General features: G+C 41.7%; 1 protein-coding gene across 2 annotated transcripts in view; it reads right to left on the reverse strand.

The window, feature by feature from the left end:
• Positions 1–7,675, reverse strand: part of RPS6KA2 (ribosomal protein S6 kinase A2) — a 280,539-nt gene extending 272,864 nt beyond the window's left edge. For both annotated transcript variants that reach the window (XM_030499206.1, XM_030499204.1), the window contains exons 1-2: positions 7,446–7,675; positions 4,329–4,373 (exon numbers count right to left, since the gene is read on the reverse strand). In XM_030499206.1, coding sequence (XP_030355066.1) covers positions 4,329–4,373; positions 7,446–7,508 — 108 coding nt within the window. In that variant the 5' untranslated portion in view covers positions 7,509–7,675. The remainder of the gene's footprint in view (positions 1–4,328; positions 4,374–7,445) is intronic.
• Between the last annotated feature and the right edge of the window lie 15,395 nt (positions 7,676–23,070).

The following is a 23,070-nucleotide window of genomic DNA, read 5'->3' on the forward strand; positions in this document are numbered from 1 at the left end:
CTGCTGCTGAGTGGGGAAGGGGAGATGGTGACAAAGCATACCAAAAAGGCCAAGGTACCCAGTGCCCTCTTTGCCTTGGTCTTTTTACTGGTAACACCAGGCCTTTGGGAATCCCAAGCCCCTGAGACAGGAGGGAAAGACAGACTTGTCCTTGGTGAAGGAGGGTCAGGTTAGGGAACATTTACACAAACTGGACATACAGAAAAAAAACCCAACATCTATGGGATCTGGTGAGATATATTCATAAGTACTGAGGGAACTGGCTGATGTCACTGTGATGCCCCTCGATACTCTAAAGACTCATGGAAGTTAGGAGAGCTGCAAGAAAACAAAATATAGGAACTATCTTCAAGGAAGATCCTGGGAACTGCAAGCCAGTCTGCCTCACCTCAGCCCCTGGAAAGGTGATAAAGCAAACCCTTCTTGAAAATTCCAAAACATACTGATGACAATGCAATTATTTGGATTAGTCAGCATAGATTAGTGAAAATTGTGCTTAAACACCCGGCAGCCTTCTATGAAAAGATGACTGTTTTTGTGAATGATGGCAGGGCAGTGAGTGTTTTTTATCTTGATAGGGAAGATAATGTCAAAAGTCTTACTTAATCATTTCAGGCAAACTGATGAAGCCTTGACTAGATAAGTAGGCAATGAAATGGATCAAAAATTCAACTGCCATGCTTCAAAGGGTTGTGATCAGCACCAAGTCCAGCTGGAGGCCAGTCTCTAGTAGCATACTCCAGGGGTCAATGCTGGGTCCAGTGTTGTGTAACAACTTCATTGATGACTTGAACGACTGGACAGTACGCACTCTGCAAATTCATAGATTTTACAAAACAGGGAGGAATAGCTGATACACCAGGCAGTTGTGCTGATGGGCCAACAGGATATCCTCAAGTTTAGCAAAGGGAAATGCAAGGTCCTGCACCTACAGAAGAAAAACCCTATCCACTGCTACAGGCTGGGAGCCATACGGCTGGAAGTCATCTTTGCAAGTAAGGACCTAGGGGTTCTGGTGGACAAGTTGAACATGGGCCAGCAATGCACCCTTTGGGCAAAGAAAGTTCACAACACCCTAGGCTGTATTACAAAAGGTACTGCCAGCAGGTCAAGGGAGGTAATCCTTACCTTCTCAGCACTGCCAAGACACCTAGAGTGGTATCCTATTTGGGGCTCCCCAGTTCATAAGACATGACAGAGTGACCCAGTGAAGGTGGACCATCACAAAAAAAGATCAAGGGATGAGAGGATCTGACCTGAAAGCGAAGCCTGAGGAAGGGGAACTGTTCCCCCTTGAGAAGACAATGCATGGCGTAGGGAAGGAATGGAGGGTGGATCTTATTAAGATGTACAAATACCTGAAGGGAGCAAGTAACAATGACAGCACCAGACTCTTCTCAGTGGTATCATCCAGTGAAGCTACAAGTAGCACAGAGCATCCGCCTTCACTCCCTTCAATTTTATTCCTCACACTTATACAAGCATACACAGTACCAGCAGAAGTTACACGTGTCTTTGGAAAGTTTGTACAAGAGTTAACAGTAAATCTAGATCCTGCCATTTTCAGTTTTGCCATGCAACTTTCACACAGCAAAACATGAGAATTTATCCAGTCTGCTTCTGGTTGGATATGAGCACTTCCACTGCATCTCCCCTCTCCCCAGAAACCCATGCAAGCTTTCAATTAGAGCATCAAATTCTCTTGAAAGTGTAAAACAGCTCAAAGTTGTAATGTAGCTTCTGAATGCTGTTATTTCAAAGTGCTGTGAGCTGTATTACACATATGCTCACTAGTTTATAAAGATGTGACAGAATTTTGCTGCCAACTACACCTTCAAAGAGGATTTAGATAGAATGTCAATGCTTAACTCTGACCTAGCCCAGACCAGAAGGCACATCACCTTTAAGGTTTGGGCCTCTAACAATCACAGATGGTCAAACTTATTCTGTATCAAAAATGCCAGTTGGCCGAAAAGAAATCACTTTACGGAAAAACTGCATCCTACAAGTCTACTCCTGGAGGAGTTTGAAGTTCTTTTAAGGAAATTCACATCAGCTAACCTGTTTGCCTTTGTAGCAGGACAAACAGGGTCCATGGCTTTGGGAGAACCTCCTAGGGGAACACCCTGATGACAGCAATCCTGAGTAATCTAGGGAAAAAATCCAGGGCAGAGCCCTAGAACACACACGACCCTAGGACCAAGAGGTGCCTCAGAAACGCTTGCTGTATCCAACAATCCTGTTAATTTATGCTCCCAAGACATTTAAAGAAGCTGTCCATCAACAGCAAGATCAGACCTCAGGAAAATGAGCAGCACAGTCTTCATAATGCATTCTGCCACCATCTCATTTGTCCATACTACACACAGAGTGGGAGAAAAAGCAGGAGGCCAACATAGCCTAAAGCGTGTTATTTACAAGAACATCCTTCAAGCAAATGCGATCCATTGAATTACATGATTTAAATTCATCCCTTAAGTCATGCTCTAATGTTTCCTGGAAAAAAAAATGGCTTGGGCACAGTATAGGTATCAGTAAGAAAGTCACCAGAACAGTGCAGTCTTTCCTACAGTACCACTACAGTAAGATGCAAGCTTCATAGGAACAGAACAGGCTTACAGACTAAGCCAGTAAAAGGCTGAAGTAACAATGCAGCAGCAGTGCATGGTGAAAACAGTCACAGCTTTTCATATTCTATTTTTCTGTAGTACTGTGTAATGAAGTAACATAGCAGAAAGTTAAGTGAAGGGTGAGGGTACTTCTACATTGAACAGTGCTATTTCAGTCAATCTATTAGTGGTCACTGTGTACATGTTTTATAATGCACAAGTGCAGCAAGCTTTTCAATCAGACATAAGTATATCCTTCCACTTAGCACACACTGCAATTGCCTAGCTGAGGCAGGAGTAGGCAGACATACGGCTAGATAATACAGTAAGATAAACTCAGTTACAGACATCAAATTGCAAATTGTAATACTTACAGCAGTAAACACATCAGAAAATGAGAGAACACAGGACTGAGGTTTCTATATAAGTAGCCATTACATGTCATTTCTTTCTGCCAGATTTAAAACTTAAGAATGTTAAGATGCATCCCTAATGAAAATTAACTAGTTTTAAATTCATTTAGGAAATGAAGGCTATCTTCTCAAAAAAACAAAAGTCCTCCTAAAACCCAAACCCACAAGCCAGAAATTTATTCTTCATCTATATCCTCAAAGATAATGTGATGAGCCCAGTTACCCACATTTAATTTCAGCCGAAGTTTTTTGAAGAGTAATTCAGTGCTCTCAAGAAATGGAAAAGGGAAAAATTACGTTTGGAAGGTGCATCCATTTCACAGAGCTCCAAAACTAAAAGACTTTTTCCTGTAACATAGCAGAAAGTCACAAAAGCATACCTTTGCACTGGAAACCAAAGATCACAAAGGTAAGTTTGATATTTAAAGGAGGGAAGCTTATATTTAAAGGATACTGGGAAGCTGAGCACTTTCAAAGGTTGCTATGTAGGTGTCTTTGCAGCCTCCCTTCAATTGCAAAGGAATTCAGTCTCCTTCATTTTGAGAGATGCCTAACAAGCTTTCAAGCACACCTTGGTTCACACAAGCCAGCAGCATTTTGTACTAACACCTGAGACCAACAGCAGTCAGTTTTGCAGCCAAGCCTTGCCCTTAGCTCATCAGAGTCACGAATGTTCATTTTTTCTCACCTTCTTTATATCTTCATATCACCTTCTCTCTTTTCTACTTGACATTTAAATACTTCGAGGCAAGACTTGTGTTTTTTCTGTAGGTTTTGGGGGTTGTTTTGAGGTTTTGTTTTCAATTAGCACAATAATACAATACTAAAAGAAAATAGATTAACTTCAAGGAAAGAGTTGGCTCAGTCTCGCTTTGGGTGAACAGCCAGGCTAGTGGACAAACAGGCATGAATTCAATTTAATAGTATTTGGAATTAATTAATCAGGCACAATACACAAGCATCACTTTAATGACAGCTGCTCTTTGAGGTTATTATAAAATCTTCTCTGCAAAAAATCCATGAATCTCAAGAAGTTTTGGAAACTTGAGAACATAAATCTCAAGTTCAGTCTTGGAAAGAGCATAAGGATAATAACTTTAAAACAAAATTCTCTAACCTCGAGTTGAACAAATTTGGGGTTTTTTCACTTGACTTAATAAGAGACCAAAAATGGGTTGGTTTTACATCTCTGGGGCTAGAAGCATGTGGAGAAGTACCACCAGAGGCGTTTTGTTTCCATGAAGGCAGAAGACTATATTATGGTAATTCCTTGACATTTGTGTGATCTATGAATAAACAGATTTACCTCTTTTACAGGTTCTTCATCCACAGCAGCATCTTCCACCACAGGCTAGTAAGCAGAGAGGAAAAAAGACACTTATGTTACTGAGAAAGACAATTGTAAGCCAAGTTCTAGCACAAAATACAGTCAGTTCACTTTTAACCAGTAAAGTCACTCCAAATTTATACTGCTGTAGGAAGCATGTTCAATTCTTCACACTCAGCACAGGTAGATTAACCTTTGAATCCATGAGAACATGCTTTCTCTAAGATATATAAAATGCTAAGAGATATAGGAGAAAAGAGCACACTAGCACTACTAAAATTGCTGATGAATAGTCAAAACCATATTTGTCATAGAAATTGCATAAGAATTAAGAACTAAAGATTATTCATGAACAAACTAGAGAACTGAAATGGTCTTTCTTATTGAAAATAGAGAATATATGTATACATAGGACCAAATTTTCTAAACACTGAATTCCCATTTAAAGATTGTCATTTAATGGGTACCCAGCTGAAATCTATTACATGATGAACTCTTTGGAAAGAGGTAGAGAGATTAGAGACCAATCACACAGCTCTTCCTCAGCAAAATATTCCCAAGGATGTAATTCACTACTCAACCCATGCAGCTTGAGAGGGATCAATAACTCTGCCTACCCACAAAGAAATTCTAGACCCAGCAATTATCCCCATTTTCTTGCTTTCTTGTCAGACACAATTAATGACCTCCTGAATCAACAGGTGTCAGAAGCAGGATTTTGCTCCAATCTTCCTTTATACAAATATAACATAGAACATGTCCTCAATGCACTCTTCCTTATCAAGAGATTGATTTACTATAAATGCTGTCTTTAATATCTGCAAGTCATTCACTTGAGTCATGCACAGGCACCCATAAATGCCTCTATTTTAAAAGGTTTTTTGGCATTAAGAAAGGGAAGGAGAAAGAGGTCCATACGCATAAAACAAAGAAACCGTCTCCCTCCTTGTCTGCTAACTGTGAAAAGCTTCCGTGAAAAAGAACAACTTGTAGACAATCATGAAAACATTTTATCCCACACAGATTCAGAGCTTGTGACAGCTCCCCCAGATCAGCCCAATGTGTTTAAGATGCATTCAGCTCATTAAAGAATAAATGTCACTGCTGTTTGCAAAGACTGGTCTTCATGGACAATAGCCCACGAGAGACAATTTTAATTTCCATGTACCTTAATTGGATTTGAGCAAACAGTACTTTAGGAATTCTACCATGATTTAAAGGGGCCATAAGCTATAGCATATCTTTGATGTGCTTAGAGATAGTAATAAATAGAGCCAATAAACAGTGCTTTATCTGTTGTTCTCATCTAAATAGCAGAAAGTTTGTGCCTGTAACTCCTTAGCCCTCTAAACTGTTCATAAGCAAAATCTCAGAAAGAGTGATGGAACAGTGCAACTCATAGCTATAGTATTCTTTAAAGCAGGAAATGCAAACAAAGCCACCAAAACCCACAAAACCAAACATCTGATTAACTAGCATTGTAATGGGTCAGTTACACTTGGTAAGGAGACCCACACAGTTTTTTCTGGAAGAACAGTCTAAATGGGCTCTATCAACAAAAGAGGTGATAACAGAAAGCCGCTGTCTCAAGCAATGGACATTGGGCTTTGATGCAGGAGCTTACCCTGTGATCTAGGGAAGTTTTTCCCAGGAGTTAATGGCAGAAAAAAATCTGACCAGTGAGTGAAGTGTGCTCTGTGTGGGGCAGAAAGAAAAAAAGCTGGAGACACAAAAATTGATTTTAAGAAGAAGGGAAGAAGGAAGGGAGAGAACAAGCATGTAGATGGACTTGAATACTGTGGTCAATGGAAAGGCAGACCTGGGGGGAGAAGAGCATAATTTCCATCATGTTCAGCAGAAAACTGTTCACCATAAGTATAGTCATACAAGTCTTCTCATGGGGAAAGTGATTTAACCAGGTGTCAGCTGACTTATTAAACAAGATCAGGAACAACACGCTGTTTCCCAGATATAACCTGTTTGTGAGCACCCAGATTCCTTGCCTCACACAAAGCAGAAAAAGTGGCAGAACTTGGGAGTGAATTACATTACGCAAGCCTCCCAAACTTGTTCTTAACCTAGGGTCCCCAGAATAACCTATGCTGGTATAATATGTTATAGCATCACTTCCGCTGTATTGTCCAAATACTAACACTGTGTACGAAACCTTTTCCACAGTTCAGCAACGCCTCTTTTGAGACAAGTGGTTTGTGCTCTCTGTAACCTGACTGGTTAAGTTATACTCCCCTCTGTCCCCCTCCCCAAAACCCTATTACGGTACTCTGACCAAAAAGCCAGGGCAAGGGGGAGTGTTACAATATAAGCCCCCATACCTCACAAGTTTCTCATCTATTTCTATCGCCTGATACAAATCTGTATCTGTGCTGGAAACAGACCTGGAATACTTCGGGTTTATTGCCCTACTCCAGAGCCCCAAAAATAGTCGAGAATCCACTCTGCCTATTACTGCACAAACCAGATAATACCTTTCTTGACACAAGACAATCTTAAATTGCAGGTAGTGAAAACTCTACAAGACAAATCACGAGTGTGGTATAACACGGCGGCCAGCTAGTTATCACAGCATTGTGTTTCCAAGTACAATCCTGGAAGCACAGTTTTGTGCTTAGAGGTAACAGGCAAAAGTCTGGCTTGAATTTTGTGCTGATGCTAAAACAAACACAAGGCAGCTCAGAAATCAAGGCAGAAGTGAGGACCACGGACCTATCCTAGCCTCAACTTACAGACCACATACGTAATGCTTGAATATGAGCTCAAGTCCTACTCAGCCTGCTCTGCAGGTTTCCATCGGTTTCACACGCTTCTTCCCCTGCAGCCGCCCCACGTCCCTGGAGTACGTTCCGAGCGAAGCTCAGTGCAGGAGCGGGCAGACAGCGGCCTCACTGGACACCCCGCTCCCCGCTCCGGTGCGGGGCAACAGGTTTCCGAGCCGAGCTCGGGGCTCTCCGCTCCAAGGGATGCTCATCGCACTCCACTTCGCGCGCCTTGGGGCAGCACCGAAACGGTTTACCCGACGGGAAGAGGGGCCGGCAGCACCGCTGCACCCGCCCGCAACCCCGCCGCCGCCGTCCTCACCTCCGTCTCCATGGGCTCCACCTCTATCCCTTTCCATAGCTCCAGTAAGTGGGCGATCGGCATGCTGGGCGACGTCTGCCAGAAGCCGGGATCGAGCAGAAGGAAAGCGCGGCGACTGCCGAGGGAGGCGGTGGGAGAGGAGTGGGTGAGGCGTCAGCCTGCGCTGGGACACCCGCCGAAGCGCGGCCCGGGACCCTCCGCTCGCTCGGCAATATGGCTCCGCGCCGCCCGCCGCCGCGCCCCGGGGTGCCCGCGGGCGGGGCCGCTCCGCAGCCGCGGAGGCAGGGCAAGGCGATGGCAGCCGCTCCGCAGCCCGCGGCGCACGCCCGCCGTCCCGTCCCGTCCCTCTCCGCCGCCGCCGCCGCTCTGGAACGCTTTGCGGCGAAGGGGGAAAGTTGAGCCCGAGGATGCGGCGGGCGCTGCTATGGCAACGGCGGCGCGGGCGGGGGGGGCTGCGCTCCGGGGTACCCGAGGGGAAGGGGGCACGGCTGCAGCATGCAGCAGAAAATGAGGTAATTAAACCAGCATTTTCCCCCACAATTCAAAACCTTGATAACTTGATAGGGAGTACAGGTAACAGGAGGATAGTTGAAGTTTATCAAGCCTGATCTCATTCCCATCTTACGAAGAATTCTCTTATCACCTGCTTTGTTATTTTATTTCTTTACTATGAAGCCTGTAGTAAATCCTGCCTATTCAGATGCCATTTCCTCCTCCTTTAGCTCTCACAGCCTGTTACTTCCTATAATAGGTGTAACACATTGCACCAGACATCCAGCTGCAGAGACCACAATTTATGCAAATGTTGATTTGGAGTCTCCTCAAATTGAGGTTTAAATATGCATGTTACATTGCTCAGGCAACTTTATTATCATAAAAGGTGTTTATTACAAAAGGTGTTACTGCTAAACAAGTCACTGCTCTTCAAAGAGCCATGGGTTCGAACTTAGATTTTAGGGGAAGTTTAGATTAGATATAAGGAAGAAGTTCTTTACTGTGAGGGTGGTGAGGCACTGGAATGGGTTGCCCAAGGAAGTTCTGAATGCTCCATCCCTGGCAGTGTTCAAGGTCAGGTTGGATGGAGTCTTGGGCGACATGGTTTACTGCAAGGTGTCCCTGCCCATGGCAGAGGGGTTGGAACTATATGATCTTAAGGTCCTTTCCAACCCTAACTATTCCATGATTTCAGAACAGTCAATGCAAAGCACATTTTTCTTCTGTTCCGTGCTCAGCTTATTTCTGTAGCAGCAGAAATTTTTGCAACAAACTCTTTTGCCAGTCTACAAAAGAATATTTGAGTAGTGTTCTATTTGAGTAGTGTTCCTCCATCTCAGCTCCCTCAAACCCTATTTAACATGAATAAGCTGTCCTGTAAATCTAAATGCCAGACAGGGTTAAGAGAGAGAGTGTCAAATGCACTGACCATAATAAAGAAACAATCAGACCTCAACCAGAGCCATAGAGCTGTGTGTGTTCAGGTACTGCTGCAAGAACTCTTTTACTTACTGCAAGTCTTTTAGTTCTGCGGCAGAATATGAACACTTTTCTGACATCTGCATCAACACTGAACTAACAACTCGTAACACCAATTATGCAGCTTCATCTGCTTTACAGATTGAGCAATTAAATACCTAGATTACTGGCTTTACTCAGTGCTCACAGGAGAAAAGAGTGGTGGGAGTAAAGTCAGTCACATAACAGACACATACCCAAAATCAGAAGCTACAGTATCTGGCTGCTACATATCCCCTGGCTTGCATGTTCTGCCCCTGCTTCCTCCCCAGCAACACGAGAGGCAAGCATACTTACTAGTCTGACATGCAGGCTCTCCCAAACAGCCCTGTAGTGCCAGCAGCAGGGAGGCCAGAGCCAAGATCAGGTGCAAATTCAGAGCACAAACCACCATTGCTTTACAAAATCCAGAGACCTTCATCAGATACATGTTCCCAGAGTAGATACATGAAGACTGTACATGATTATTTCATGTGTCATGAACTTTAAAACCTGTGTTTAGCTTTGATTTGCAGGATTGCCTTTTCACCTTTGGGACACAAAGCTTGGAGGCCACAGGCTGAGAGCAACAGCATGGAACTGGGCAAGTGGGACATGTCCAGCTAATCCTAGGGGAGGCAAATCAAGTTAGAAAGTTTGGGATCATTGCATGTGCAGTCAAGTTAAAAACATTTGCATGCAGATCTAATGTTTAAGAATTTAATTTGGAGACACGCAGTTACATGCTTCCTTAAGTATTAATCTATTACCAAACTGGGAAATAAAAACACCCCAACATATCTCCAGATCTGCTTGGTCAGTCTAAACATACATAAGGCAGAAACAAAGAGAAAACCAAATGATGAAATCTGTAATGGCTTTATCATATATACCTCTGTTACAAGCATAATGCATGTATCCTGCAGTAGACTCACTGCACTCAGTACCAGGGTATGAATTGGACCTAAGTTAAGCGCTCAAGTTTCAGACTAATCAAAGCATGCATTTCATATTCCATCCCTTATCCCTACCTAAAGCAAAGCAAAATTTCAACCTGAGCTAAAAAGAAACTCAATTGATGTGGGTTTGTCATTTCTTCCCCTTTGTTTTGCTGCATTTACTCAGAATAACCCCACTAAACACTGGAACTATTTTTGACTGGAGAATAGGGTCTCCATTAATAAGGATACTGATTTTCTTCTTAATGATTTAAGTAATATGCTAGACTCTCCATTTGTGAGGAAAAGCATCTTTAGAGGTCCACAAGCTTCAGTAAGTATTCAGCAAACTAATTTTGCCCATATTAGAAATGGGCATATTTAATATAATTAAAGAAGAATTTGAAACTAAAAATTGTTTCTAGCACTACGCGATTAATGATATCACTACAAAGCAATCAGCCATTTTCATTATAGTAACATCTAGTGGAAAACCAGGACTGACAGTCTTTTGTATGAACACAGTAGAAGAAAAATCCATGCCTCCCTCCCCAGATCTCCTTATGATCCACTTACAAAGACATTGGATCAGAAAAGTGACTAGATATAACAAAACTTGGAATAATACACTTCTAAAAATACCTGGCCATTAGGAGTGGGATAAAGAAATAGAAGGAAAAGAAGAGATGGCATACATGGAACATAGAGAACAAATGGAAGTTCAAAGCAATTTGTCTCTGAGGACACACAAGACATCTGGTCAGAGCAAGAAGTGGTTATGAATTTTTTTCCTAATTAAAGATTAGGAAAGGAAATCAAACATTCACAGTTTATCAGAAGTAACATTTGCAAATATGCTAACTAGGCCAAGGATTACAAGAAGATTAGTTCAACTTGCTTCAAGAGCATAAAAGCATTTTTATCTCCTGTGTAACAAAGCACTGGACTACTTATATTGTGATTTTTAATCTATTTTTACCTGTCTCCTGAGTACTAGCTAATGCCTGCTGCCACATGCAGAGTGGGGGATTAGACACATCAATATACTGCTATGTTATCATAAACTCCTACACTGTCAGGAGATTCATAAGTACAGAAGAAAATTTCTTAAGAGCATTGTCTATAAATTGTATTAAGATACTTTAAAAACTTACACCACTGCTTTGTGAAAAATGAAAGTACTATTTCCCATTTGATGCACAGAAGGGAAAAGGTGCAAAGAAATGTTATTTTCTGTCAGTATCTCAACACACTCCTAGGTTCATGACTTCAGTGTTAGGCTTAGTACAATAACCTTGTGACAAAACTCATGGATTCATCTGCCCACACATCTTCACTCAAAGCTCGAGCTAGACAATCTTTTCCGCCAGGATATCTGTACATGTACTCCTGACAGAGCAGCCAGCAAAAAATTCTCTTCAAGGGCATTCCAAAGGATCTCCTCTGCATTTAAATGCCTCTTCCTGTTTGCCACAGTGTAAGCATCACCTATTACTAGGCTGGCCGTACCAGCACCGTCTGCCTAACATTGTTTCTTTCCCTGCTTTAAATTCCAGTGAAGTCTTCACCCAAGAGAAGCCTCCTTTCCTGCACATAGCTTTTTAGGTATCAAGGCTGATACCTGCCTGTTCAGCTGCAGCACCATGCCAGCAAAACTTAAATTTCGTATTCAGCGTCTCCCAGGCACACGCACAACAGCTACAGGGAACATTTTCTCAACTGATGCATTACCTCAAGTGCCAGCACTGAAAAAAGGTCAGTTCTCTGAAGTGTCAATAGCATTGTAGAAGGGTGGGGGGGGGGGGGAATTGTTAGGGGCAAAGTAGTAGCACTCACGTGTCCCTTTCAGATGTTGCCCTAGAGAACATCCATCCATTTGAGTGCATCACCTGCCTGGTACCATTTTTGGCTGCCAAAGGGCTCCTGGAAAGCCTTGAATGCTCAGCTATAAGATGCCCATCGCTTAATCACCAAAGCAATCAGACTGCACAATGAAATTCATGCTGAAGTTTTCCCAAAGGTTGCCTAAGGCAAAAACGAATAGGAGCAGAGCATTAGCAACATTTCCTGCAGATTACTTTGGTCTCCCGAGGCATGAAAGCAGAGTTCCCTTTGGTCCTTTCCAGTAAGTCCTGCTACATACTGCAGTCAAAAAAGATGTACCTCCTGGGGCAGGAAGAACTCTGCCCTGTAGCACATACACACAGATTTCAAGCAAGCAGCCAACTTTTACCCTCCTTATTCTGCAGGATATTTGTCCCTATGGAATATGCACATGTATTGCCTTTTCCAACACACAGGCACAGATTTGGAAGGAACACAGAAAGACTGAGGCACACTTAAAAATACTTCACTTAAGAGTAAACAATTGGCATAAACTGGAGGAAAATAATGTAGAAGACCTGCTGATGGAGACCCTTCAGCTAAAGAATTGGTCATTCCCTGCGATCAAAACATTTCTGTCAGTGCACAGTGGAAGGTGGCAATGCATACACAGACCAGGCACAGTCTCAACAGCAAGGAAGGATGCTGAGAAATGCCAGTGATCATGTTAGATTCGTGTAGTCTGCTAGCATATGTAGATCCATCAACAGCCTATCTAGTTTATCTTAAAATGCAGCCTTCTGGCAGAGAAGTAGAAAGCAAGACCATAGTCCCATATTAGCCTCAATCTGTCACTACAGCATCCCAACTATGGAATAAACATGCATCCTGGGTTCAGCTGGGGGGAGCGAGCAAGTGGCTACGTGGTTCCGAGTTACCAGCTGGGCTTAAACCACAACAACACTCTGTGCATGACTAGTTTTCTATAATCTGTGCCATCAAGCGTGTATTAGATAGATGAAATCTGTAGTGGACGGGAAAGCACCAAGTGCTAGAACTAGTAAAAGTAGGGCAGGTTTTAAACCACACAGGAACCATATATCATTCTTTGATTGAAGGATGTCTCAGTTGCATATGCTTTTTTTGGTTTTATACTCAAGTTACCAAAAGCTACTCTTCTTGATTGAAAGCAAGCAAACAAAATCCCCCACACTACTTTTTCTCCCCAAGAGCAGATGTTGAAATGCTTTAGGCTCATTACTAAAACAAGATGACTACATTTCCTCAGCAAAAGCTGTCTTTGTTCGGTGCCTCAGCATTAACTACTTCAAGTTCAGCACTTGGATGTTCACCATCACTTCTACAGAACATAGAGAGAAACACAAAACAACACCTAAGTTAGCAACAACATTGCTAAGTGTGCAAGGCACAGGAGAAAGGTTGCTTACTCCAATATAAGAGGTGTCCCTAGTCCTGCTAAAGCAATTTACTATTTAGCTGTGAAGTACATGAACACAAAAGGAAACAGTGGCAGATAAAATAAGGCATATACTACCAAAGCAGCATGCATCTGTCCCCTGCAAAACCCATAACTTAACTTGCTGTGTCTCCTGAAATACAAACTACTCAACACAAGAGAGAAGGTCAGCTTAATTCTTAACCTTTGCAATGTTCTGGCTTCCCCATCTGTATTCAATGAGAAGGTTCTAGACTGAGAATTAAAATATATGTTTAGAGGACAACAATGGTAATTGGGTTCTTTCAGTTTAAAGGGTACAACAGACTAGCACTACCAACCAGCCTGTTGCCTCTGCAGAACACAGATGAAGGCTGCTAGCAGCTGTAGAGAAAGGAACAATTTTCACATTAATCCTTATTAATTATCTGCATTAAGGCTGCAGTTACTTGACACATCCTACATTAACTATTCAGTAATATTAAGAACTGATTAAATACTGTAAGAATTACCTTAGAAAACAGAAAACTTAAGTCAGATATCTGTAGTAGACCAACCTTTTTCAGCACAGACATGGCTTAGCTGATGTTCCCAATAGGGCTAACTGGCTAGAACAGCAGGCGCCCCACTGTGTTCCTGCACTGTGCCATCAGTTTAGTTGAGGTATAATGCTGGACCTGGCTTTGTAGTCAGTGCACCCTGTGGTTTGTAAGCCAGTGCAGAAGACTGAAAGCAGCACCAAGTAGCATCACATGGCATCAGCCAAGATCTGTCTCCACTGTAGGTTCTCATAACCCTAGCCCACTTGAGTGCCACCTACACTACACCAGGTGGTGACTGCTTTCTCCACAAGCAATTTGGCTCTCTGCATCATCCTTGCAGTGGTGCGCCTGCACAGCTGGAAGTCCTGGGCTGATTCACTGCCAGTTTGCCCAGCATCCAAAGCTTGTTAGCCTCCTTGCCATGCAAGACACTAACCACTTGCAGAGCTAAGCTGCCAAACAGAGGGTAGTCTTGCCTGCTACCTCCTGCACCTAACAAGAAATTAAGGGACTCTTGTGGCAAAGATGCTGACTTTCAGAAGTATTCAGTCAAATAATCCTACCCAGCAGTCTCCCGTGCAAGCTTCTGGGGTATTCCCCGTTAGAGTGGTAACTATCCAATACACCAATAACACCAGTTAAACACATTCAATAAAAACCAGCTGTGGTGAAAAATTTCCTGCTGCACAAGGCTACAGTAAATTTGTGATTTCATGTTTTAATCTCACAAGCATAGAAGAGAGTATGTTTTCCCCTAAATATATTGCGTAACTTGTCAAGGACCAGCTCACAAAGCAGTAGGGCAGACAGACCAAGGACACGCTCTTATCTTTGCACAGTTACTATTGCAGCAGTGCTTGGCTGAGCAAAGGAGATCCTGTTTGCTCACCGCAGCCAGCCACTTCTGTCAGAGGTGGGAGAGCTGAACGCCACAGCTCAAGTCAGGCTGAAACAAAGCTTCTTAGCAACTGCAACACAGTTTGAATATTTACTGCAGCCAAAATTAGGGGATGGGAAGGGAAGAGAGGGACAGTCACGTTGCCCTCAATTTGAAGTTGGGAAGACTGGTTTGGAAGCAATAAAGCAATTCAGGTTGTGGTGGGAGAACATTTAAGCCAGGGGCTCCCTTCACTTATTTCCACTTCACTCCTTCTGCATTCACTGCATCCAGAGACACCACCAATACCCCTCCCTCTTCACAAGCCAAGTGAAGCCTTGGGCTTGCCCCCTCAATGCCATAGCAGCAGGGCATGCTGCAAGGCCCACAGGGCACAATGGAGAAAGACAATAGCTTCAACCTGACCCCTCCGACTACTCAAACTTTTCTTTATTAAAGGAGCAGGAACAGCTCCATGAAGAAAGGAAGCCATGATCAATTTTTGGCAGAAACATTAACAAGACAATACAGCAACAAGTCGACATCTCACCAGTGTGGATGTGACTGCACTGAAACGGGAGAAGAGCATCTGTCCTACTCCAACATACACAGAGGGAATTGAGCCCAGAAATAAGTTTAGGTCTTCATTAACATTCAGTGATGGAACAGACTACTCTTACACAGGTCACTGTTTCTGTCAGTAGTCACATTTAGAAGTACAAGGAAATTGTAATTTCATAACAAAAATATTAGTTCAGATATAGAACATTATTCTGGTGACAGAATGCTCAGTAAGTACATTTTCCAATAAGCAGCCGTAAGTCAGGAAGTAGCCTAAGAAACACTGATAGCAAAGAAGATAAGATTGCCTGGAAATATATGGAGAAATATCAGGACACTGCAAGCAATACTTCACAAGCATAAATCGACAGTGGTTACATTAATGTGTCACAAGATTACACATTGAGTCATTGAAATCCACATGGTAATTTACCCAATAACTGTGACAGACACTCTAGGTGACTGAGGACAAGGGTACCAGATCACTTCAGGGCATGCTTTCATTTAGATCCTACTAAATATGTAGTCAGCTTAAACACATCAAGATAAACAACTTCAGATTATAATGTTCCTAAAGAAGATCCATTTTCCAATCAACATTAGGGAAAGTAGCAAAGTATCAAGAAAAAGGATTGCCACTTTAATACAGCATGTTGTATTCGCTAACTGCCCACTTTCCTTTTAGTATATCTACTCAGACAGAAGAAACTCATCCAACCTTTAAGAGACAAGCGTTCCTGCAACTACAATGATATTTGCAGAAACAGTGGAGAAAAAACACACCCATTCAAAAAATTCACATAGAGCCCTTCTGACTTTGGGAGAGTTGAAGCTGCTCTCTTGAGCAGAGGGAAGGACCAGGACATCAGAAGGTTTTGTTGGTTTTCACTCAGTAAATCATGATCTCACCCACTCAGAACATGAGCAAATGCAGCACCAGCTGAAGTCATAGTGACATACTTCAGCTCCACCCATCCCTCCTCAAGGGATCTAATCTACAGTCAGGAAACCAATAAAGACTGTTCAAAGTAAACTGCATCAATCCTCTATTATTAGAGAAGCTTTACTACATAAAGTTTTCTTAGTTTCAAATGGAATTATTACCTCTGAAACAGAACACGTGACATTCAAATCAATAAAGACTGCAGAAAGCATACATACAAAATAAATAGAAAATTGAGAATTTCTAACCCAAAAATGAATGTTCAGTATGATTTCTTCCCCTTTAACCAGTTTGCATTTGTCTTTTTAAATATGACCTTAGCTTGAAGATGAGAAAGCAAAATAGAGTTGCTAAACATTGCAGGTGTTATGTATCCAGTTCTGGGGAAAAAACACATCCAACCTAAAATTGATTTAATTTCTTCGGTGTTTTGAATTTTAAACCACACAGAAGTTTTATAGGTTTGGGTTTTTTTAAAGTATGTCACATGCTGTATTTTGGTTCCTTTTCCCAAATGAATACCATAGTAGCTGCTTATTTTTACAGACAAGTATATGAGATGGCTGAGGTACAGCCTTAAATGTGTGAACTCAAGAAGTGAAAAATATTATGGGTGATGGTTGAAGGCTTTTTAGATTGCAGCCCAACCCACATTCATCAACTGTGCGATTCCAGGAAGAACTCCCCCTCATCGTTGCAGTTGCTATTAGCAAAGGTGAGGGCACAGGGGAGAGCCGGGGACAGAAAGCCACAGACCAGAGCTACAATCCTGTCATGCTGTGTGAGTGAACAGAAAATCAGGCTACGCAGCACAGCTGTATACCACCCCCACATAGCTCACATTTCATATTTCTTTTGGGAAAAAAGCCCAAAGAACAGCTAGATGGGCAAATTAAAACCACACTGCACAAGGGACTAAACCATTTATCACTCATACTGCCCACTGGCAGAGAAAGAGACGCCAGCTGAAATACAGCCACTCTCCAAAATAGATATTACAGGTCAAGTAAGTGATTTTCACCGCAGTATCACTGAGAACAGTTAGATGCCCAAACCAGAATTCCTACCTGCCAGCAAGGCAGGAGCACACAAGGCTGGGACAGGGGTACCCACAGGTGAGCCTGGCATGCCACACAGCCAACCTCCCTCCCCACAGCACAACAGCAGGATAACCCACATAGAAGCAGCAAGCCTGCTCATACAGAGCATACATTTTCCACACCATTTATCACTTTCTCAAGTTCAATAAGACAGGCTGGTATCACATACCTTCTGACCTCTAGGTGCCCTTCTTCCCTCACCTGAAGAGCAATAAAGAAATGAGGCTGGTCAAAGCCACTTTCCCACCTTCAGAATTCAAGGTGTAGCAGCTCCCAGAGTCCACACCGGTGATGTGCTTCAACAACCACCATAGAGGAAACATTGCTGTCGCAGAGTACTACCTACACACACAGAAGTTGTAAAACCTACAGAAGAGACCACAGCCAGAGAAACTTCTGGCATACCCACCCTGTGCTAATTTATAGCTTCTCATTAGTGTAATGAGGGACACCTGAATGAGAGCTACATGCACCTGGGCTCCAGGGGAAAGGACAGTATTCATGGTGTTTGTGCTGGGAGTGCTTTATGGGTTGGAGTTTTCCAGAAACAGTTTCCTGGGAAGGCTGGAGCTGTTGCTTCCCTTCTGCATTAGTAGTGCTCAACCTTTCATGGTCTTGTTTGCTACAGGTCAGACACATGTCCTCCCTTGGAGTAAAGGCAGAGAGTTTGGAGGTGAAGAAACACAAAATGCAGGCACCTACATAGTCTCAAACCTGATCCATCGGAGTGTCAGTCAGATATGTAGTAGCTCACTGCTATTTTGATTCAGATTAGTGTTAAGTTATAGTAATAGTAACTTGCTGCTGGCAGTAACTATTGAGTGGAAGAGGGTATAACAGCATAAATCCAAGCTAGTAAAACACACTCATGTTCTGAGTTACTGATTTCTTGGGTTTTCTCTTATCATCCATTTGCTACCTTGCTATCTATATAATTTTAAACGCTCTGGAACATGTATAGATTAATAAATTTGTCCCAATATTCATCTGTTCTTCTTGGCTGTAAATAAAATTAAGCCTGCACTAGAATTTTATATTTGGCTTATGTTTGATGTCCTCTAAGTTATGATTTCCATGTTCTGCTTCTAGAATCTTTTTATGTCACTAGCTTGCTTTTATATTTCTCAAAAAACAAAATAAAATCAAAGCATAATTTGTGAAGCAAGGCAAGAAAAACACAAGCCTGCCAAGGCTGTTGTATGAGTACTGATCAATAAAAGCTTACTTTGTGTTAGAAAAGAAACACAGTTGTTCTGCAAGTATAGCAGAATTTATTATCATAAATTGCTTTTAAGGCCACTTCCAAGAAAATTTCAAGGCATTATGCACAGGTGAGCTTGACCATCAGCTGGCCAAAAGCTTAACAAAACCAAATAAAAATTAGACCAGAGTTGTAGCGCTTCCATAGCAGTACTAAACCAGAGAATGCAGGGCAATGGTGACCAGAGGCAAACCAAAGGTCTTAGTTCTGTGCAAATAAGGGACGATTTTCCTTGCAAAGAGCAGAATTCTGCAAGAGCAGTCATGCTTCTAGATTTCAAAACAAAGCTCCCTTGGCCTCATTAGAGCCGTTCAGACACACAGGGTATGCTGCAGGCTTTGAGATGTTGTTACCCAGTAGACCTGCAGTTTGCTCTTCAAGCTTTAGGAAGCTTGTATAAAACCAAGGTCATAGCAGAAAGAATAAAAACAAAAGGCTCGAGTTTAGCTGGATTGCACAGGCTCTCAGTCAATTCAAATCTGGAGTAGTGTGGTAAAAGTTCCTCACAGCCCTTCCATCTATCCTCAATAAACAGTAAAACAAAATGCAAGGGAGAATTCCTCTCTCATTCCCCAACTTCTTTTAACATATCCACACTCATGTTCTCTCAAAGGTCTAGTGTTTCCCCAATCTAGCTTCATTATGTCTATCTGGGTCTTCAGGGCTTAATTAACTCCCACACATACTGATTGCCTTCAGCTGATTTTTTGATGCTAATGCTGGGAATTAAACATAAATGTTCAGCTGTTCAGCTAACCTGGACCATCCATACTAATGTCCCTGCTAAGGACTTCAGGGCCTTTGTAATGCTGACAGAAGTCCTGTCACCTTACCCGGGGACCTCCACACTCAACTATTTTCCACAGGGAATATCCCCTTGACCTTCTCCGGCAGCAGGCTGCACCAATCCCTTTTGTATACAGCTTTTGACTGCAGTGAGCTCCTACTTTCTGCCTCTATAGGCTGTGCACATTGAACTGGCATCTTAAAGGACACCACATGAACCTGCTCTCACCTTCATGCTTCCCAGGTGGCAGCCAGGCATGGGCTGTCTGATACCTCCTGTAACAAGTGCACGAAACAAGGGCCATGGAGCCTATTGCTGCGATGTTTTTCAGTAAGATGTGTTGAATCTCTTTCCATCCTTCCAATTATAAAGCATTTTCAAGTTTTCTGAAGGCAATTATCAAGTTCAGTGAAGAGGAACTGGATTCTAAACTATTTGCATTGCAGAATGACATCCCTCGTAAGATCTAAAAAAAAAGAAAAAAGCACAGAAAGACAGAAAAATAATTTTCACCTAAACAAAATAATTATGGAATAATGAGTCTCCAGATTAGTTGACAACTACCTGTTACTGTATCTACATGCTTACTGCCAACACTTTTCTTCCCCATACCTCATTCTTTGATATGAAAATGTCTGCTAGGAAGTAAACAAAAAGAAGTGCATTGCAGGATTTGCCTTTCCTTTTCAGCACTGCAGATCTGCTGCTAACTTTTTGCCCTGGGGACACTTTAACCTATACTTCCTACCCTCCACACCCTGGTGAGTGTCCTTGATTTTATTTCTGGGTGGAGAAACACCTCAGTCTTGCTGAAAAAGTTGCCAAAAAACATCTGAAATTTCACCAAGAAGTAGAGAAGAGGAGATTTGTGACTGTATTTAGTATCTCAGATATTTAGCAGATGGATAGGAGTCCTGAGATCCAGTCCTGTCAGCAAAGACTCTTGATCTGTGTAAAGGGAAACAGCAAACAGTTGCTGCGATCCAAACCAGGGTGTTCTGCCAGCTGAGGGGCTCATGAGTGGTGAGAAATATGGATTCTCTTGGGCAAAAAAAGGAGCTAAAGGAAGGATCCTTACATCCTGAGCAAGTGTTAGCCCCTCAACTAAAACAAAGTATCACCTCACAGGGTATTTCTTAGTATTTGTGTTGCTTTTCTACATATCATTTCTTTACATCCCTCCATATATGTAAAAATACCCCATAAGGGTATTTTTACTTTTCAAAGTCATTGGGATCTCGTGCTCCCACTCGGCATTAATTAAAGTATTTTTTCACCTTTCTGCATCAGGGGTATTGCTCTGTCTCACACGTCCTCAGACTTCCTACCAAAGCTGTCCCAATTTAAGACTTTGTTTAACTTTCCTAAGTAGTTTTCAGCCAGCACTATCACAGAGTATTATTTTATGGTAAAACTAAGATTAGATCCTACCTATCTTGGCCTTGAAAATGAGCTTTAAGACCAAGTAAGATCATAGGATCAGAGCATATTGCAACTAGAAGGTTGCAAAATGATACTAACTGCACAGAAGGCAAGCAGGAATTTCTGTCACGAAGGACTCTTGAATCCACTGTTCAATGCCAATCAATGAAATTGCTATGTCAGTCATCTTTGTCCAAGCCAGTGTTAGTGTTCTAAGGATCTGGGCTGGTTTTACACACACACACACACACACACACACACACGCGCGCGCTACTTTTCCTAGACCTTTCCTAGTAGCATTAAAATACAACAAAGGAAAATGATGCTTAGAGGTCCTCAAAAGATTTCAAATTTAATTACTTGCCTGAGGACTCTACCAACAGGACTTGAAACTGAGGGTCAGAAGTTCCTTTACCAGATGAATTAGCATTCTCATTGTCAGCCAGAAAGAAGTGAGGAAAATGCAGTTAGTTTTAATGACTTGTTTGACTTCATATGGACCCTAACATCACTGCAATCAGAAAACTATGTAGATTTTTTTTTTTTGCTATGGAAACAAATCTATATCTTGCATAGATTCCTGCAAATGTTGCAATATATTAGTATAAATATTTTGTATCATTACAGAAAAAAACACATTTGTTAAAAAGTCTCTCTACATTCTAGAGGGTTTTTAAACATGAAAAGAGGCTCGTGTATGTCCTGGAGGGACTGTTCTGATGGATGAATCATTACTTCTAGAAATCTATTTAGGTACAGATTCGTAGGGTCTTAAAGACCTTTTTTTGATAATTGAATTTTGGCTTGAAAAAGAAGCTCTACTAATGCAATGAAAAACTCATGTTCTACTTCCTTCCCATTGTACCTGATATTCTGTGACAACCATTGAAAAAGTAGGAAGCCCTGTGTCCTTGCTGAGTCACTTCAAGACTTACACTTTTGCCAAGATAGTCACTAGCCCTTCTGGATAACCTCCTGTATATGATGCCATCATGAAGAATACAGGTGACCTCAGGGATCACCTGTACAACCTGGGCCACCTGAGCTCGCTTCATGTCTCATATTAGAGTGGAGAAAAAGAAGTCAAAGCTCTCTAGAAAACCAGTTTGTGTAGTGAACAAAGAATTGTAGCTTTGCAGCTGAACAGAACTGGTCATGCACTTCTATAAAACCAAATGTGGCATTACATTGACAAATACTTCATGCTAGCAACTATTATCTGCTACATATATCATTTCTAGCCCATAAACATATAGAAGAAGACAGTATCAGAGGGACCAGAATTATTTTGCAGATGGCATAAACCCAATTACAAAATTACTGGACACATTTCATTCTTTAGTTTTGTTCACACAATGGAGAGCGAAATGCAGCCCTTTTCCTTTTTCGAATAAGGGCACAACTAGTTTTCCAGAAACTGACTTTGTATCATTTCCCCAGAGCTCCTTAAAAAGTATTCCACTTAATGGGTTTGTTTTATTTGTTTGTTTGTTCTTATTTCGATTGGGGATGGTTATTTGGGATCTACACGGGTGGAAATTAGGCAAAGAATGAGAATGAAAAAGAGTTCAATATTACCGACAGCCACTAGAAGTCTGGAACCTACCTCGTGCCGGGTATTCCTATCTTTCTCTCTTCTCCTCCCATTGCCTCCTCTATGATTGCTACTTTGACAATTGACCTACAGTTAACTATAAGCAAATATTATTTCGCAATGGTTTCCACAACAATTCTGCAATGCTTAATATTAGGATACATGTTCTTAGGCACCTTGTCCAATAAGGTTGAATCACATGTGGTTATGAAGAATCTCTAATTTATCCTCTGATTTTAACACCATAATGATGGCTGACCTTTGTATTGTCTAATGTGGGAAAAGTTATATTTACCATAGCTACTTTAATACAGAATATGCATAATTTCAGCTTTTAAATTGTTCATAAAAAGTAGTTTTATCTTAGAATTTGCTGTTTTCCAAACTCCTACGTTCCTACCTCACATTTAAAATATACTGTTTAATTACTTCCTTTTACTGCTTCTACTAAAAGTATTCCTAAACATGCTTCCACATCTTATATGCCTAAAGTAACCACTGGCTTATATGTTCTAGAAATAATTATACACCTATCATTTCTATAGGTCATCAATATAAATTCCTGTATGTATCTCTGAATCTTCATTCTGCTCACTTAATTGGGGTATGGAAAATCTTATTTTCTCATGTCAGGGTATTCTAACTTGAGTAATTACTGGTATGATTTTCACTCTAATAATCACCAACCTTATTATAAGCAATAACAAAGCCTCACAATAGCCTGTTGAAAGAAAAAAAAAAAATTATCCTTGTTGAATAGCATATGAGAAGGCGGCATATGAGACATTGTATTATTTTCAAAGAGTGTCTTAATCACCTGTCTGTTATC

This window comes from Strigops habroptila, chromosome 10 (genome assembly GCF_004027225.2).
Source record: "Strigops habroptila isolate Jane chromosome 10, bStrHab1.2.pri, whole genome shotgun sequence".
In the NCBI taxonomy this organism is placed as follows: Eukaryota; Metazoa; Chordata; class Aves; order Psittaciformes; family Psittacidae; genus Strigops; species Strigops habroptila.